General features: G+C 32.5%; 1 protein-coding gene across 1 annotated transcript in view; it reads right to left on the reverse strand.

Annotated features, from left to right (window-relative positions):
- Window positions 1-13,381, reverse strand: part of LOC117175114 (translocator protein) — a 63,151-nt gene extending 49,770 nt beyond the window's left edge. The window contains exon 1 of the mRNA XM_033364688.1: window positions 12,972-13,381. Within this exon, the coding sequence (XP_033220579.1) occupies window positions 12,972-13,079 (108 nt within the window). The 5' untranslated portion in view covers window positions 13,080-13,381. The remainder of the gene's footprint in view (window positions 1-12,971) is intronic.
- Between the last annotated feature and the right edge of the window lie 418 nt (window positions 13,382-13,799).

Raw genomic sequence — 13,799 nt, forward strand, 5'->3', positions numbered from 1 at the left:
GCGAGGGCGCATACTTCGAATAAAATATTTGTTATCATTCTCTTGAAATAAATGTGTTTTTTTCTTGAAAAAATACCGGTTTCATATGTATACACCTGGTAACAATATTTATTATTTGTTTAAAAAGTTTTCATAAACAAGTTCAAAAGTTTCTATATTTTTAAAGAAATCAACTTAATTTCATCACGGAATTATAAAAGAATGTCTTTGCGATTTTTTTGGCCATAAAACTTGCCTAATTGATAATAATTATTTATAATTTAAATAATTTTCACAAACAAGTTCCAAGTTTTTATATATTTGTGAAAATGAACTTAATTTCATTATGAAATCAACAAAGAATGTATTTGCGATTACTCTTAGCTATGAAACATTTTAAAATAACATTAATTATTAATTATTCAAACAGTTTTCATAAACAAGTTCAGAGTTTCTGTCCTCACAGCATGAGATATCGGCGTTATATCCCATTTATATCCCAGAAATATCGTGGGCATATCGCAGGAGATCCTAGGATGCCCCAAGGATATCTCAGAATATCCGCAGCATATCCCATTAATATCCCAAATTTACATCTAAAGTCACTTTCGTATAAATTCCTTCATGGCTGTCAGTTTGCGAAAACTGTCGCGCAGCAATCCGTGACACTTCAACGAAAGTCAACAATCTCAAGAATATACGTATCAAATTATAATCAATATTCATTTATATTGCACGAATAAACGCGGTATATATTAGCCAACTTTTAATTTTTTTAAAGTGACTCGTTCTTAATTGTAAGTAGATGGTTACTGGTTATGAAAATTATTCGCGTTATTAATTTTTTGCTAATTGTACTGAGATAGGATTTTGAAATGAACCGCATATTCTAGATTTGTACAAAGTGGTTTTTTGTCAAACGGATATTTGTGAATCTTAATGTTTGCAGGAACTCTACATATTTTCATAAATATGCATTTCAGAAATTTTGGATTTGATTGCCAAAATTGTGTATATCCACCACAGGACATTGAGTGGATATGGTACGGACCGGCAATCTCGATATCCTTGGAATATGACAAGGATATCATTCTGTTGTGAGGGTATATTTTTAAACAAAGGAGCTCAATTTTATTACGGAATTAAGAACCAATACCTTTAAGAGTACTCTTTGCCATGAAACTTTCCAAATTGACAATAATTACTCATTATTCAAACAATTTTCATAAATAAATTCAAAGTTCTTATATTTTTAAACAAATGAGCCTAATTTCATTGCGAAGTCAAGAAAGAATGTATTGGCGGTTACTCTTCCCAGTGGGCACAGTCGTTGAAGAACATATTTAGAACGGCTTAAAAATGTCGTAAGTCAGTCCATATAACGTTCCATATACATTCAATGTTCCAGAGACGTTTTTAAGACGGAGTTTTAACATAAGACGCTTTTTGAACATTATTTGGTCTGACTTAGGACAGTTTTCAAAACGTTCAAATAACGTCTTTTCACTTATATGTCGAAGAAACGTTTTCAGGGCGTTCCAATTACGTTCTAAAATGTTATGCTCACTGGGTTAGCTAGGAAACCTTTTAAAATATAAATAATGATTATTGTATCAACAATTTCTATAAACAAATTTAAAGCTTTTATATTTTTAAACAAATGAGCTTAATTACCTTACGGAATTAAGAAAGAATACCTTTGCGATTACTCTTTGCCATAAAACTTTCCAAATTGACAATAATTATTAATTATTTAAACAATTTTCATAGACAAATTCCAAATTCTTATATTTTAAAACAAATGACTTTTAATTCGTTACGGAATTAACAAAGAATGTATTTGCGATAACTCTCAGCTATAAAAAATTTTAAAATAACAATAATTATAAATTAATTAAACATCTTTCATAAACAAGTTCAAAGTTTTTATATTTTTAAGGGGAGGTTCTACACTTCAGCAGGGAAATCGGGCTTATTTTTCGGAAATGAATTGCAAAGGATCTACTAAAGATATCAACACAAACTTTTTTTTATTTCAAGATATATTCTTTCCATCTGAATCTGTATTTTTGAAAAATTTAAAACGTGAATTCCGCGACCTTGAAACGTCTTTGAACTTGTCCCTACCAAAAACAACATGGGTGTCATTGTGGTATCAGATCGACCAGTTGGATAATATGAAATAAAAAAAAAAGAAATATATTTTGATTGAGGCCTGTATTGTCTATGATCGGCCTAAGCGATTTTTTTTCTACATTAAATTTGTTTAAATAATGCAATATTTGATTGGGGGCCGTAAAAATTAAAAAAATTTTGAAAATTGTGCTCGGATTATTATTTGCCATGAAACTTTTGAAATTAACAATATTTTTTAATTATTTGAACAATTTTCAGGAACAAAATCAGTCAGTCTATTTTTAAACTAATTGGCTCCATTTCTTTAAGAAAGCAAAAAAGAATGTATTTGCGATTACTCTTCGCTATGAAACTTTTCAAATTAAGATTAGTTATTATTGTTTATTTGAACAATTTTCATACAAAAATTAAAGGTCTGGTATTGACATATGTTCAGTTTAAGCTAACGATTATTGTCCCTCTTTTTTTAATTTTCATTTACCGAACTATTATTACTGAAACCTTAACATAATTTGTTATATCATTTACTATATATGTAACATATCTCAGATACATTTTTTGCGCAAAACAATGAAATAGACATTAGGCTTTAATGTGTATCAATATACTTTTTTTCATTTATAAACCAATAGCAGAGAGGTGTATCGTCGCAAAAAACCCTTCCAATGAAATATGCGTACATAAAAAGGGTTTATCATGGAAGAAGGGACACTGTCCATATACAGACGCTAAGGGATTACAAACCAGAGCACATAATAGATTTCGCCATCAGAAAATATATGAAGTTGATTTTTTCCCTTTTAAAGATGGCGCATTGTCCTGCAATGCTTACATTCTTCTTCTAGAAGGTAGGTCTTTAGTATTATTAGCTGAAATTGTTCATCTTGTAATGTAAATACTTAAATTTTGTTTATAGTGAGTAAAAAAAACCTAGAAGAAAGAATAAAAACTAAGCGTATAACGGTTCCTGTCGTTCATCACGACGACAAGGATCTTGAAAAGAAGAAACGCGACGATGCAAGAAAGTTATCGAAATCTAGCAGGAAAGTCGATATTGATTCTAATATGGAGAAGGAACGAGAGCTTCAAAAAAAACTGGAGAAGGAAACGAAAAAACAAAAGCATGTATGCCATTTCTTTTCTCCATTTATACTGTAATTATTATTATTCTTTTTTTTCAACTGATACAAATATTTCATTTATTACAGGATCTACAGAAAGACGCCAGCAGAATTTTACTGGAGGAACTGCCGGAGAAGAAAAAGTGCAATTGCGACAACATAAAATACCAGGATATGGACTTAAATGACTTAATATTGAAAACAGTATGCGACAGTTTATTTTGATATTTCAGCTTGTTATTATCGGAAGCTAATTATGAATCGCCGTTGCAAGAGCATTCCAGAAAAGGATATATTAAAAGTGGGGCATTACGTAGGTGAAAAAATAAATGACCTCAGCCGGAACCTGAAAAATGCGGAAAAGCTTAATCAGCTAAAAATGGTAAATTCGTAACCACAATGATAAAATTGAAGTGTTTTATAGAAAATTCGCCGTTCCCACTAGAAAATTTAATAATTTACTTAATTTCTCTTTTTTACTGTTTTTTTTGTTATGAGAAGAACTGTTTGGTTACAAATTTATTTGTTTTCGTTGCAGATTTAACTACTTAATTACAAAGTTGACCTTTTTTAGTTAAAACTTCAACTATTTCGTGGGAAATGTACCTATTTTATAACTGAAAATGTAACCATGTTCACTTTTTGATTAAATATAGATTTTTTTATATGAAGATTTGAAGAAAAGCCGTATTCTTGGGTTGAGATTGATACAAATCTTGTAAAAAAAGTTGCTACTTTCTGATTGACAATTCCTCTTTTTCATATTAAAAATTTAACAAATTTTATTTACCTAATTTGACTGAAAATCCTCTTTTGTTTCGTAATTCCCTGATTTGTTGAAAACATTTCTTAGTTAAAAATACAATTGTTTTGTTGAAAATTAATCTGGTTTTGTAAATAATTCAACCACTTTGTTGAACATTGCATTTTTGTGTGAAAATTGAGTTTATCAGCTGAAGATTTAAATATTCCATTTTTAGTAAAAACTTTCTACGTCAGGTTTTATAGCTTGAAATCCTCACTATTTATTTAATATGTTGTATTTCAACTAATTTAGAATAAGAGATTATAAATAAGTATTATATGCATTATTTGTAATATTAAGAGAATTAAATTAACTAATACAAAGCAAGTAGAAACAATGTATTATTTAATAAATTAGAGAATGGACGAGTAAATATTTTTAAATATAACCTGTCAATAAATGCAAAGAGGAGTTAATAAACATTTGTCAAACAATTATATATGCATTTTTGGCTTGTGTAATCTACATATTATTAATATTAGACAAAATAGCATTAGGTACTATAATTTAATAATGATTAGTTGCATTTAATGTTGAACTTGATTTTGGGAAAAACCTGAATCTTGTGGAATATTTGCGGCACTTGGATCTCCGGTCACTTAAGTAACTAGGCTCACGAATCACTTGGTTCACTTGGGCGTCACTTAGGTCTTGGTTCACTTGGGTCCTGGGACACATGGGTCTAGGGGATACTTGGATCTTGGGGCATATGGCTCTTGAGGTGTTTGGGCCTTGGAACACTTGAGCCTCAGGGCACTTGGGTCTCTTGGGCTTAAACTAAAGTGTTGCAATTCTGTTGACAATATTATTGGGATGCAAATAAATGAAGTAAATTTATTTCATGTTGGACAAATATTATATTCGTGGTGGGCACGACCTACAGAGGTGCTGCAATCACATCCATATGATCGGGTCACGTGGTTTGAAAGCAGGCTGGTTTGAATGTTTACACTGTGACGTCTCCTAATAATTAATATTATTTAAATGAAAAGAATTTTACATTGACGTGAGGTACCTAGAATTATTAGAAATTTGTAAGTTTGTGCATGGAACATATAACTGTCGCAATATGACGGAAGGAGAAGTGGTTTGAAAAGCAGGACAAGTAGTGCTTTTGTTGCCCTACTGCAAATACCTATATAGGTGCCTGTAAAGGTCCCTAATAGGATTCTATATAAGTATCCCATACGTGACCTATATAGGATCCTGTATAGGGTTACCTATATAGGTCAGTATAGATACAACCTATAGGAAATGAAACAGCTTCCTGCATAAGATCCTTTATAGAACCGTAAATGATTCTATGGTAAGGGTATGGGGTCCTTCTTCCTAGCTTAGAATCCATATAAGAACCTATACAGGTTCCTACTGCTAGACAATCGCATAGTCAAAAATAACTACTGCGCAGCTGTATCTGCTATAGGAAACTACTGCGCAATACTTCCGGTTTATCATATGTCCTATGTAGGTCAATAATAGGATTCTATATAGTATCCTATGCAGGAAGCTGTTTCATTTCCTTAGGTGGCTCCTATACTGACCAATATAGGTGATCCTACATAGGATCCTATATAGGTCACTTATAGGATCCTTATATAGAATCCTATTAATGACCTATATAGGTATTTGCAATAGGGTGGTTTCACTGGAAAGACCGGTAATAAAATGAAACTTACATGTCTTGTTTTGTAAACTAGTGCATTGACATTGTTTCCTCACAAAATTGAAGGCTCTCTACGATTTCTTTTACAAAAAATAGAGATAGAGGAAATAATTGGTTCCTGCAAAGCTGGCCGTCTGGGAGTTGCAAACATGTTGTAGCAGTGTTAGTATGGTTAGAAAGGTGCGTATTTAAATAGATTTGTAAGTATATTGAATTCAAATACTTAATCAATGTAAAAGATCTGTAGATGAATTCATATATTACAATTTAAAATTGAGGCTGTTGTGTGGATAAAAGCTTCTATAACCTCAAAATTGAAACGATCAATTTTACTCAAAAAGTTTTCGAATTAAATTTTTTGTCTATGTTGATATAATTTATTATATACTACTTTCTGAAATGTAACTGATAATAAATTTTAATAATCAGGAAGAAGTAGCCAATCTTTATATCTTGTGTAAATTCGTGACATCTCTTAATCTAATATTTTAAATTTATTGTGAAATCTTTGTAATTATTATTTTTAAATATTTCTAGAATAGTAAATCTATCAAGTTCACACTATTTCAAATTTCTATTCAAAAGTTCATGTTTTTGTAGTTAAAATAATAATTAAGAAGTCTTTATAAAATGCAGAAATCACAGTGGTTCAGCAGCTCAATTTTAGGGGAAATTGTGCATTTTTGCTTCGAAAAAATGAATTTTTGTAAAAAGGACGAAAGACTTTTCCTCCAAAAAATATTAAGGTGATCAGCAAAAGTTAATACATTTACCACTTTTATCAGAAACTACAAATTTTCATAACAAATAAAATTACATTATGATCAGTCGCGAATTATTTTGTCCCTTAAGAAAAAAATTGATAATGTTAATTAAATCACATCAAATGTTCATTTTTCTACTTTTTTACGCAAAAAAAATTATATTTTAGGAGACAATTGAATTTTCAACAAAAACGTTAATTTACAGCCAAGAAAGATAAATTTTCGACCAACAAAGATTTCTTTTTAACAAAATAGTTACTCTTCAACTAACAAAGTTAAATTTTTAATCCAGTAGTTAATTTTGCAATAAACAAGACAAACGTAAATAAATTTATTAAAATCATTATTTCTTTACATGTGAACGCAGCGAACCTATAAATATTAATCATAACATTCATTTTTTGGTACACTGACAATGCATATTAAGATTAGAAGACTTACAGTTATTATAATTTAAGATTAAACCAATATATTTCACTAAACTCCTAAGGTTGACACCACTTTTAATAAATATTGCACGTAACTATTCGACATAAGCCGCACATTTGGCATGTAAACAAATAGGACGAGACTGTCTATAAAGGTTCGCCGAGTAGCCGCCAGGCTTCGCATTTTCATGCCCACTGCGAATAGCACTGGATATCCAATATTAGCATTATATGTGATAATGATGACAGAATGATATTAATTGTGCAGAACAAGATAAAAAATGTATTATCTAATGAATTAGAGACTAGTGGAGGTTTAACAATGTATACCGCCAATAAATACAAAAAAATGGAATACAAATGTCTTTTGGGTCTTGGGACACTTGGGTGTTGGGGCACTTGGTCTTGGGGCACATGGGCCTTGGGGAACTTGGGTCCGAATTTCCCATGGGCCTCATGCACGTATTTTCAGCAGGGTACAACCGTCAACGCATAGTACATTTTCAACACATAGTTTCAGGATGCTGATTTGTAGGTTAATAAATGGGATTGCATAACTTAAAAATACACAGGAACACTTATGCGCATGTCAGAGATATCTGCGTTCTCTCATCACGGCCCTAGTTTAAAATGTCCGCCGCTTGGACACGTTCCAGTAGAACGTCCTAATGGAACATTAAAAAAAATTCTCTTTATTGTTATTATTATAAATGAGTATCCGATAAACCTTAATTGATAAGTCAAAATTTGTGCCAGTTTATAATATTCATATTATATTACAATGCAGTATATGCGCTGCTCAAAACTAAAAAATGAAATCTATTTGAAAGTATCTCTTGCGGTTTACAAGATAATTGTTGTGAAAAATAACAATAATAAAAGGTTCCCAGCAGGTCCCAGTGTAACGTTTCCAAGCGGCACTTACTTAACACGTTCAGGGAACGTTCCGTGCTATTATGGTGATGTACAGGACTTTAGCAAAGATATTGACATCATTCTCCTTACGTCTATTCAACGCGCCTTCGTATTTGGGTTTCTGATTCCGAATCTTAGTTCAGATTTCCATCATTCAACATAATCACTACCTGGTCAAAAAATAATTACGCATCTTCTACTATCGCGAATACCGGGTATTCTAAACGAATTTCTGTCCTTCTGAAAATCCTCATTAAGGCTGTTGAAACGGGGTGCACAAAAATGGCGAAATCTATGAGACACTCAAAACCTACAGTCTGTGTCAGAAGAAAGTGTACGCGATTTTGTTTAATGCATGAAAGATGCTTATTTTTACCTTTTTCTTCATGAAAATACGTTAAAAAACACGACGCATTCACTCAATAAGTCGCGTAATCGCCATCGTTTTCGATTATGGCCTCACACCTTCTGGGCATACTTTCGACCAGTTTTTCTGCGTAGTGGACGGACAGAACTCCAAATTTTCCGAAATCTGCGTGCCAGCTGCTTTATATCGTGCACTGAATTTCCAGCGAGTTGGGACTGCGTAATTCCCCACACATTTTTAATTGGGTTGGCATCTGGAGATTGTGAAGGACAGTCCATTGTCGTGATGCCATTTCCCTCTTTTCAAGCCTTGCATAGCCGACTTCGATGTTTGGAATCATTATCCTTTTGAAGCACCCAATTTTTCGTTGAGGCTAGAATGAGTTTACAATTCCGCCGTAGCCATCTGTCGATACGATCGCACCGTGGAAAAAAGACGGAAATATCTCTTGTACTTTAAAAAACATAGCGTACACTTTCTTCTGACACAGACTGTACCAGCAGTCGATGATGATTCGGTTTTGAGGTTTTTATAAATGCACTCTGAAGATTGTCCCGGCGCCGAAAGGGGTTTCACGGTTGTGGTATATGCGCTTGCCGTCTATTTTTTTCAAAACAAATCGAGTAACCGTTAAAAATAAGAGTAATGTGGTTAAGCAAACGACATGAATGGAGTACCAAAGCGAGTCACAGCTATTTGGCGCTGATCGCTCAGCCGTACTTGATCGAACTACCAAGCATGTACTGTCGGTAAAAGTTGCACTCTTCTTGGCGGGAATTTTAAATTAGAATAAAAATGCAACGGGTGTTCTTTATTTTGTAATTGTTCATTGGCATGGCTTACTTGGTCTAGAAATAGGGAAACTGTGGAAAGTGATGAAAGGATGACGCCGTAAACTCGCTGATAATTGATAATAATTTTTCAATTAAAAGAAAATTTATTTATTGAAATATTTACATATGTTGTTATACCCTAACGTGCAGAACACATATGAAAACGGCGCATTACGTAGAATCCTATTCATAAGGTAAGTTTTGTACAGCCTATTCTGGCCTTATTTAAACCTAATATTAATCGCACAAATTTCTTATTAAAAATAACAATATCTGCAGATTTTGGCAAACATTTAAAAATCATCGTCCTTTAAAGAATGAGATATAGAATAGAAATTATTTTACACAGCAGACATCGAATTTAGTAACCAATTTTTACAGGAAAAATTTTCAACGCATAAGCAAATAACTACATTAACAGCACTTACTGTTTGCAAAGTATTTTCTACGTCCTTACTCGCGGATTCATTCTTCTTAGATATCGAGATAGTGCACTCGGAGAAATTCAATGTTAAAAACTAATTTAATTATTATTAATATTATATTATTGAATTAATATTGAATCTCTCCGAGTGCCCTCTCTCGATATCTAAAAATAATGAATCTTTGCGAATAAGGACGTAGAAAACAGTTTGCACATTTTTCCTGCAAAAATTATTACTAAATTCGATGTATGCTGTGTAGAATAATTAATTAATTAACCATGCGTCGGTCACAATGCGATCTGACAGATCAGGCGAAGGCATTTTCATCACCATCCATGAGAAAGATGGCGCTACGCGCCACCCTTCCCTGTAGCTTCCTGACTCGGGAAGGCCCACCGAAACTCTCTACTGAGTTTTCCCTCAGATGTTACAGTAAGTTGTTACGACGTCTAGGATGTGTGAAGCTCAATGCGCCCCAACAAATAACCTACAACTTTTTCCGAGCAGCCTGTCTCCAGCTAATCTGAGGAAGACTTATCTTTTATACATGTATTATAAATAAAGTTTTTCACTGGTTTAATTTTTTTCGAATTATGTCTGAGGATCCTGCCTGAATTTTTAAAACACTATGTTGGCGGGTCAAAGAAGTGGGTTCTGTATTTCTCTAGTTTCTACTAATAGAACAAATTTTTTTCTTTTAACTCACTGTCTAGATTCTTAAGAAGGCCAAGGCGAATGGAAGGTCACCCAATTTTAAGGGGAGCAAAGTTTATGGCAAATTGAAATAATTCCCAAATATTGTGACCAACGACGGGTTAAATTAATTAAATAATAATAATAATAATATAATAATAGTAATAATAATTAAATTAATTTTTAGCATTGAATTTCTCAGAGTGCACTATCTCGATATCTAAGAATAATGAATTTTTGCGAGTAAGGGCGTAGAAAATAGTTTACAAACTTTTCCTGCAAAAATGATTACCAAATTCGACGTCTGCTGTGTAGAATAATTTGTTATCTCGATATTTAAAGGACGATGATTTTTAAATGTCAGTCAAAATCTGCAGATATTGTGATTTTCAATAAGAAATTTATGCGGTTAATATTAGTTTTCTATAAAGCCAGAACATTATCAGCGAGTTCACGGCTGACAAAAAGCGCATATACCACAACCGTTTAACCTATTTCGGCGTCGGGAAAATTTTGAGAGTGCATTTTGAAAACCTCAAAACCGAATTATCCTCGACAGGTGGTCGGGATTAAGATTTTGAAAATAAACTTTGAAAATTCTCTAGATCCCAGAAGGGCTTTCGTGGTGGCAGGGCATTATTGAATAAGTCTAGCTTTCGAGCATAAAAATCGGCAAATGCTGAAAAGTGACAGTTAAAAAGTTTAGCAACGACGTGAAGTATGAAATAGTATCAATCACATAGTGTCCTTTTTGTAACTTGCAAAAGAACTCCATAAAAACAGCAATATCGAAATTTAAATGATTGCAATTTTGATTCGTCTTTAAAATTTCCGTTAGAAGCCCTGGATTCTACGTTAAAATTTCCATTAGAAACTCACGGAGTAATCGCAATACTTTTCTTTGCAGCGTTAAAAAATTTTTTAAATGTCATTAACTTCTGCTGAAGGTGGCTTCAAGCGCATCCATAATAGCTCAATCAGTATGTTGCACGCTAAGTTTAGAAATAAAATTCAAAATTGGCAAATAATTATAAATAAATATATGTAATAATTTATATGTCTAATTGGACACAAATTTAATACCTTCTCCTATAAGAATAATATGAAAACAGAGAATTTAAACAAATCCTTTACCTGACATTCATCCTTTATTTATATTATCCTTTTTATCAATTTATGCTTTATCCTGACATCTCGTCTCTTAACCTCAAGGAGACTGCTTGACTGCTCTCACTTGCATCGCAGCGCTGTTGCTTAAGGTTTCACTACGTGGCTCTAGGATCCAGAAAAAATTTTTAAAGTTACCGACGGAACGCTTATTCACTGCTGCTAAAAGAAGATGCACTTGAAGCCGCCTTATCGACCCATGTAAATGACAAGTATTTCATTTTTGATAGTATTTAACGCTGCTAGAGAAAGTATTGCAATTACTCCGTGAGTTTCTGACACCAATTTTAACGCAGAATCCGAATTTCAACAATTTAAAAATTAATCGTGCTGTTTTTTTGAGTTTTTTTAAAAGTAGGAACCGAAGGGGGACTCAGTGGGGTCTTTAAGGTTACTTTTTAGAGGCTCCTTTCGGTTCCTTTGACCCGCCAGGAAGGCAATACAGTAATTTAAATAGTTTTTTTTGTACAATTACTCTATGACATTCTAACGGCAATTTTAATGTAGAATCATAATTGCAACAATTTAAATATTTATATATATATTTTATACCTTGACGTTTTTATTCAGTTTTTCTATTTTTTTGCAATTTACAGAAAGGATTCACTCAGTCCGCTAGGCTATGATACTTTATTAGATTTACTTTGTCACGTGACTTTCATGTTGAGCTACTGCGCTTGCCCAGCGCAGCGACTCTCATAGGTCGCTGTTGGCGCGCAACTCAAACCGGGTATAATTAACAATGAACTAAAAATAGATCATTATTATAAATTGCACATTAATATCAGAAATTACGTAATTTATGATATAAAGTTAGAAAAAAGTATAAAAATATATTTTGTAAATAATAGCACATTTTATTTCAATTCAAAAGATGAAGTTATATTGCAATAACAAAGGTTTTTGCAGAACAAAATTGTGTATTTAACGAGCCGATTCTACACCGAAATTTCGGTAAAAATAGCCGAATTTTTTGGTACTAGGAAACACTGTCTCGATTTTTATTATCAGCAATGATGATTTTTGTTTCTTTTTTCTCATTACGCGCGTCATTGTTTGACGTCTTTGAATTAATAAGAACTTTTCTGAGCTGAAAACGTTATTTTCACATATTTATCTAATATTATTGTGTTTTGTAATGGAATTTTTTACATGAAATTATGCGAATATTTATACATATTATATAAAATGTTAGAAATATATTTATTTAAAAATTAGTTGATGAAATATAAGTTAGTTTTCAGAACTAAAAAGGAAGATATTAATTACAAAATATACGCGTTACTATTTTTTTCTTAGCTAAAATCATGATTTAGGTGACTTCTGATATTAATGCGCAATTTGTAATAAGTATATATTTTAATTTCAATAATTGCTACTTATTCCGGTTTTGAATCGGGCGCCAACAGCGACCAATAATAGTCGCTGCGCCGGGCAAGCGGAGTAGCTTAACATACCAAAGTTGGGATCACTGCCCCTTGTGAGAAATCTTCACGAGGATCATTAAACCCTTCCTACCCCTCTTCTAGCGTTGGGAGATTTATGGACGGCCCCATATATATTATTTTTCTAAAGGATTTAAAGATTTATGAATTTTTAAGAAAAAATTATTTATTTCTATTACGTAGTTCGTTAATTAATAATAATAAGGAAGGAAAATTTAAAATACTTTTACCTCATACCAGGGATTGAGGTTTCTCCTGGTGATATAACTGCCAAGCCAACCTCCTACATTTGGAAGTAGTGTAATGGCAATCACTGAACAATATTCTTTAATCGGCATTTTAAAAAGAAATAACTACTATTACCAATATGTCGTTAAAGATAATTATAAAATTTCACTTTCACTTGACTGCGAGCTTCGTAATGCCATATACCACAGAACAATATCAGTGTTCTAACTTGATAAATGATTCTACCAAGAGCGATGACACCTTAGTATAGTACATATTGTGTATAGCTACATATAGATATACGTGTTCTTCGTCGGGCATCAGTCCACTTGAGTCCATTCAGGGACGTGACGCCTTATATTTACCGGGTTCTTAATAACAAAAGATCTGCCCGCTGCGCGGTTATATTCTCAATATGTGTACTGCGAGCGCGGCTTACCGGGTAGACCGCGCCTACGGCGACCAAGTGTTGGTTTTCGGCTTCGCGCTAGATAATAAATTTATATCGCGCTCGATCATTTATTTACCTAGCGCTACGCGTTCGATCTTTGTAGTTCCCCCAAATTTGTACAAAGGATTTTAAAATTAAAGGCCAAAGCCTCGACAACTGTAATTAGGTGACTATGAATTCTCTTTTGTTAAAGCTCCTTCGGTCTTAACGAAAACATTACCATCACATATCTCGTGCTTCGCCATCGATTTTGTCCGAAATGAATACTTTTCTACATTATGTTTAATACTTTTATATCAAATATATATTACATTTATTTATATACCTCGGTCTATAATTGTTTATTCATATATTGAAAAATATAGTACAAATTTTATTT

Source organism: Belonocnema kinseyi, chromosome 1 (assembly GCF_010883055.1).
Source record: "Belonocnema kinseyi isolate 2016_QV_RU_SX_M_011 chromosome 1, B_treatae_v1, whole genome shotgun sequence".
In the NCBI taxonomy this organism is placed as follows: domain Eukaryota; kingdom Metazoa; phylum Arthropoda; class Insecta; order Hymenoptera; family Cynipidae; genus Belonocnema; species Belonocnema kinseyi.